The 6,180-nt window shown below is 37.0% G+C and overlaps 1 protein-coding gene across 1 annotated transcript; it reads right to left on the reverse strand.

The window, feature by feature from the left end:
• Positions 1 to 242: 242 nt before the first annotated feature.
• On the reverse strand, positions 243 to 1,709 carry LOC126367207 (uncharacterized). The gene has a single exon (XM_050010630.1). The coding sequence runs from the start codon at positions 1,707 to 1,709 to the stop codon at positions 243 to 245; it is 1,467 nt and encodes a 488-aa protein (XP_049866587.1).
• Between the last annotated feature and the right edge of the window lie 4,471 nt (positions 1,710 to 6,180).

The raw sequence follows: 6,180 nt of genomic DNA on the forward strand, positions 1-6,180 counted from the left end.
CTTAAGTAATTTAATGACAATCAGCTACTAAAATTACAATATTTACAAAATAAATTAATACTTAAAAGCTAATATTGCACATAAAGGATATAATTTAATAAATAACAACAACGATTTTGAACAATAAGATGATGCCTTCGACATAGAATCAATTATTTTCTAGTTATTGCAAGATGACAAAGTGTAATTAATGCATATTTAGTCCAAAACACTTAACTGCTGAGCGCATTTGCATAAACTTCTCATTTGTGAATGAGCGACCCACCATTGTGATAATATTGCTTGCTCTTTTTGTTGTAATTCTGTGAAGAGGGTACTTCATCCATGTCCCCTTCTTTGTCTTGATGTGCTGTCATGTGGCGGGTCAGGTGATGCCTTTCTCTGAAGCTTTCATTGCATACAGGACACTTCAATTTTTCTTCCCTTTTTCTTCTATTCGGATCCACTGTTGATTCGCTCTTGTGGTGAGTCCGCATGTGATAGACCAGATCAGATGTCATACGAAAACTAATACTGCATTTAGCGCAGACATTCTGGGCGGGCAGAGAAAAAGCAGCCAAAGTTGGCGGTAATAAGGTGCTTAATATGGCCGCTGCAGGATTCGTTATCAGTGGATTGACAGGTTCTCGCGGTGGTACAGGAAACTTCATAAAATCTTGTGGAGGAGCTTGAAAGTTCTGAACACCAAATGGGTACGATGTACCCGCTTGGAGGTAAGGTATATCAGGTCTGAATGGCAAAAAGTTCATTTTATTTGGAGACATCTGGGATTTCGGATCACTTTGTTTCTCAGGATAGTCCATACTTTTATTGAAAGTTGCATTGGGTCGTTGTGATAGCGGGTAAGCGTCGGGATGGCTAGGGGACGACAACACGTTTTGACTTTTGAAGAAATTATTTCCATTCAATAAGTGTGCTGATGATAACAGATTGTTGAACACTGGTGTCTTATTAAATGTATTAGAAGGAGGACTGGCAGCTGAAAGTGGTGGACTTACAGAGTTCTGGTACAGAAGATTATCGGGACTGACTGATGGATTCGGCGATCTAATATTGTAGTTAGCAACTTTCGTAAAAGCACTCTTAGGCGACATATCTGTGAGTTTGTCGTTATATCTTGCATCGTATCTTGCCCTTGACTGCATGCTGATTAATGTTGGATCGTCGAAAATTTTATTTTTGTATTCCGGTAGAAACTTTGGCTGTCTTGCGGCACTTTCGTTGGAGTTCGGACGACTGCGAGATCGGTCAGAATTCTCAGAATCACTGCAGTACATAGTTTTATTCGGATACTCATCTGTTCCAACGTCAATATTGATATCGGCGCTAAAAGTTGGCGATATGTTGTTGTTCACTCGAACTCTATCATCTTCTGTATCTTTTTCTAAATTTTCATTCGAGTATTCACTTGGCTTGTATAATTCTGGAATTCTTTTAGGGTGATGCTCCCATTCTTCATTATTGAATAATTGTTTTGAAACTCTCAGTTGTCTTTCCGGTTGCTTTTGTCTCAATTTCTCATCTGGCATCATCAAAAAAGCAACGTCGAAGGACCTTTTCGACGCTTTACCTTGATTTAACATAGTCGACTGCATATCGCTCTTCAAAACTTGCGAAGTTCTGGCACTTTCAATATTAATATTAGTTTCCTTAGAATCAGGGGATGACTCTTTGTAATTTTGGTAGTTATTTTGAACGTCCATTGTCATTGTCTTTTCATTTAACTCACAGCACTCCAACAAAAAGTTTTCTCACTTATATCGCGATGGTATGGGCAACACGCGTGCGTACAACTTGGCGGTAACTTTACGAATGCGAGCGTAACATAAGGGTGGAAAATATATAAGTGGGGTTTCAACTACCCTAAACAGAGCCTTTGAAGTTGGGGAGGCGGGGCGAGATCGACCAATCAGAGGCAAGCGGGAGGCGTGAAAGGAAGTTGGCAACCAATGAGAAGAGTCTTTGACGATAGAGAGCAGGGGAGCTCAATCACCGGGTCAAGATAATAATAACTGCCGCGAATTGAGAGCGCATTGAGCCGCGGTAGGGTCAGCGCGACAATTACAGTGTGAGATTGAAAACCGCAAGTCCCTTTCTTTATGTACAGTTGGCAAAACAAAAAAGCATGACATATAATTTTTTAAATGAAACTCTTGTTTTTTAAGGTTACTAAGAAAGGAGCATTAAATGATCCCAATTAAATGTTTCAAACGTTTTTAATTTAAATAATTTATTGTATTTAAGTCATTAGGATGAGCACGTGATATTTTTTCAAGATCATATCTTTATACGAACAGCAGTAAATAATAAAATCAAGAAAAAGCAAGATAAAAGTTCCTCTTTTATCATCCATCTTTCTCAAACATGTCTTCCAAACTCAAACGATTATGATTGTAATAAATATGTTTTATATGTCGCATAAAAAATGATACTTCACGGCCTAACCCTCGAGTGTATGGACGAGATTGCGAATAATGCTATTAACACAGACGCTTCTTCTCAAATTGATATCCTACTCAACCTAAAATGGACTTAAGCACAAAACGGGGAACGACGAAAATAGTTCAGAAGCTGCAGAGGCTAATGCAAGGGATGTTGCTATTGGAATTGCAGGCATAAATTCTAGAGATGAAAGTTCAAGTTTGAGTGAAAAAGGTGCTTTATGAGAGTGAAAGAAAGCCCCAAATGAGAATACTGTTCGCTAGTGTAACGATAATAAGATGGGCGCAGACGTTAAAGAAATCCCATTTGTCAGGTTTTGGCCATTTTTTTCGCCATTCGTTCTCGCTCAATGAAAATCTGTTCCATTTATTTCCACGCTGTTAATGAGGTTTTTGTGGAAATGTTTTTCGGGTGTGGTTATCAATATGGAATTATTTCAGGAGTTAAATTTTATTTCAGTTGGGAGTTTCAAAGCACCTTCTTTTTTATGTAAATGTTTTTTTTTTTTATATATTTAATTAGGCTTACCGTTTTCTTAAACACTATTTTATCAGTAAGAGCAGTGTGAATCGTGAGAAAAAAAGTAAGCTGGTTAGTTAATAAAATCATTCCTTAAAAGAGCTTTGATGATGATGATGATGACTCACGTTGTGGTGGATTAAATAAAATCAAGCTGAACTTATTTTTCTATTTGAACCAACCAAATCAAGATAGAAGTCTGTATCTTCGACAAGTGTACAAAAACTGTAACGGGTACACCAGACTAAATCAAGACAAGGCCCACAAGTCGATCGATCAATCCTTCTGGACGTGCTTGGACATGTCCTGACATGTTATTAGCGCCGACAAATGCTCTCGAGAACATTCTGTAGTGGACATGTTCTGCCGATTGATGGATAGAGTTGTCTCAAGACATCTCGCTACACGGTAACGTAAAGGGTGTTGGAAAAGTTGGTGGGAATCCGACTTAATCAAAGCACATTTCATATGGAGACAGAAATCAAGAAAAACGTTAGGTATATACCCTAATTATGTATAAATGTAAGGTAGAAAAGGGCTAGATGTCTTTTAAAATTCAAACCCCGTAGATCAATTTCTCTATCTACAGTATTTGGAAACCCGAGCGTCACAAGGTTAATTAAAAAAAAATAGATAAGACTTTTGCACTTTTGGTTTTGAACACTATAATAATGAAACCTACAATTTTGTTACAATTATTGATTGTGTATGCGAGATTGTCTCCAAAAACATGGTAGGTATGAGATTTATTAAAGGAAACCTAACAAAAAACATTTCCACAAACTATCCGGCGTAGACGAACGCTGAATCAACATAATAAGAATAATTTTCGTATAAAAAAGCGTGACATATTATTTTCGGTAAAAGATACTTGGTTTCAGCTCAGCCCCTTTGTTCGGCCGACAAGATAAATGACAGCCTCCGGCGAAGAAAACTGATTCTCCTACTTTATTTCCCACTTTGCCATTGAACACATTTTTTCTTTTGTCAGTGTTTTTGTCTATTATATCAATATCGAAAGAAGTTATGGTCTTAATTATCATGTAAAAATATGACTTAAACATTAACTGATAGTTTCATGTTTCGAAGATTACATTCTGAAGACTGAAAGGAGTGTGTGGTATTTTCTATCACTATATTAATGACTTAGTAGATCCTTCTAAACCTGCGCCTTTAAGGAACTTAGGACTTTGCAACAACGTTACCTTGTAAATAGATAGATAGTTAGATAGATAAAATACTTTATTGAGCACAATGGACACAAAATACAGATATAAGGACAACATATACAGAAAAGCACAACAGGCGGCCTTACTGCTTATTGCAGCAATTTCTTACAGGCAACCTTTGGGTACAGGAAGATTTTGTACAAGTATAATAATAGCGGGTTAGTGCATTCTAACAAAATGAATAATTAAAAGAACTACCTACATAAAATAAGTACATTTAATAATATATTTAAAAGCTTAATTGTGTTGCCACAGTTAGTACTTAAGAGAAAGATAAAAACATACATAAAATATACCAAGTAGCTCATCGACTAAAACTATAATGTCTCCTTATACTTTTATATCGGCGTTTAGTCCAACTCGTTGATAAGTAATTGTGGGCACGTGTGCAGGCTTACGTTCACGTGGCTCGGATCGGGAGGGGAGATGACAGTCGCTCAATTGATTTGTAAATCTCTTGTGATTTGTTTGCTGTATTTGTTTTGGGATAACGCATTAGCTGCTCACTGACTTGTTTGAATTCCGTATGTTGATAGGTATTTTTGATCATTCGTAGTTTGAAATAAAAAATGAGCACAAGAGATTTCAAGCAATCAATCAATAATCCTTTATTGCACGAAAAACATACACAGGACATATACATACGAATAAAAATAAGCACAATAGGCGGCTTTATTGCTAAACAGCAATTGTGGAAATATTTTTTTAAAATAAATCGCACTTGTATATTTGGGATCTTTGGTTTTTTCTGATGTGACTATTTGTAAATTTGCCGGCTCCAGAAATACCTTAAGAATCATCATCATCAGCCCATTAACGTCCCCACTGCTGGGGCACGGGCCCTACCTATGGATGGATAGGGAGATCGGGCCTTAAACCATCAAGCGGGCCCAGTGCGGATTGATGGTTATTAACGCCTGCTAATGCAGCCGGGACCAACGGCTTAACGTGCCTTCCGAAGCACGGAGGAGCTCGAGATGAAAACTTTTTTTTGTGGTCACCCATCCTATGACCGGCCTTGCGAAAGTTGCTTAACTTCAAAAATGGCAGACCGATCGCGTTAACCGCTGCGGCACCGAGCTTCTCCTTAACCTTAAGAATAGTTGCAGTAATTTTTATAAAGTTGTCTGTTGCTATTCGACGATATTCAATAATATTATCAAGATTAGATTTAATTTAGTTTACATTTATATTAACAGGCCCAAATCACGATTCTCTCAAGAGAACACAAACAAAAAGACAGGTGAGTGATGGTCGCCGGTCAAAGGGCGCATCTGCAACTTTGATGGAATCACTCCTCAGGGTATCGACTACGCTGTTCTAACAGATTAGTTGGTAGCAAAGATAATATTCTTAGAAGAAACGAAATAGAAATCCCCATTGGATTAGTGCTTTGATTGGGATTGCAATGAGATGGTTATCATATTTGAGCCACTTTTTTGAGTTTGTATGTAGTCGTGGCTTTTCAACTGTTTCTAGTTCAACAACAAATTATTCCTTTTAAATTCAAGTAAAAACCATATATATTCATAAAAAATCATTAAAATTGATTTACATTGGCCCCGATTCCTGCAGACACCGCCTAATTTTATTTTAAGTTATATCCGTAATTTTCATATCCGTCGAAAAGGAAAGGGACGGATGATTCACAGCTCTTAATTTTAGAAAGAATGAGTAAATGAATGAATAACCCGGGCGAATCAAAAAGGTACGTCGCTGGTATGCAATCCGTTTGACGTGCTGTCTACTTAACTGTGTCGGGTTATTGACTGATGTAAAATTTTTAGACGGTTGGTTTAGATTTGTGCTTAAAATTGACGTGTGTTCCATAAATTTTATGCTTGTCAATTACCCGTCCCTTTCCTTTTCGGCGGATAAGAAAATGACAGATATAACTTAAAATAAAATTAGATGGTATTTACAGGAATCAGCACCAATATGTAATATATTGTTATTTTTTAAAAGTCACAAACTGTTTCTACCACAATAT

This window comes from Pectinophora gossypiella, chromosome 5, assembly GCF_024362695.1.
Source record: "Pectinophora gossypiella chromosome 5, ilPecGoss1.1, whole genome shotgun sequence".
Taxonomy (NCBI): Eukaryota; Metazoa; Arthropoda; class Insecta; order Lepidoptera; family Gelechiidae; genus Pectinophora; species Pectinophora gossypiella.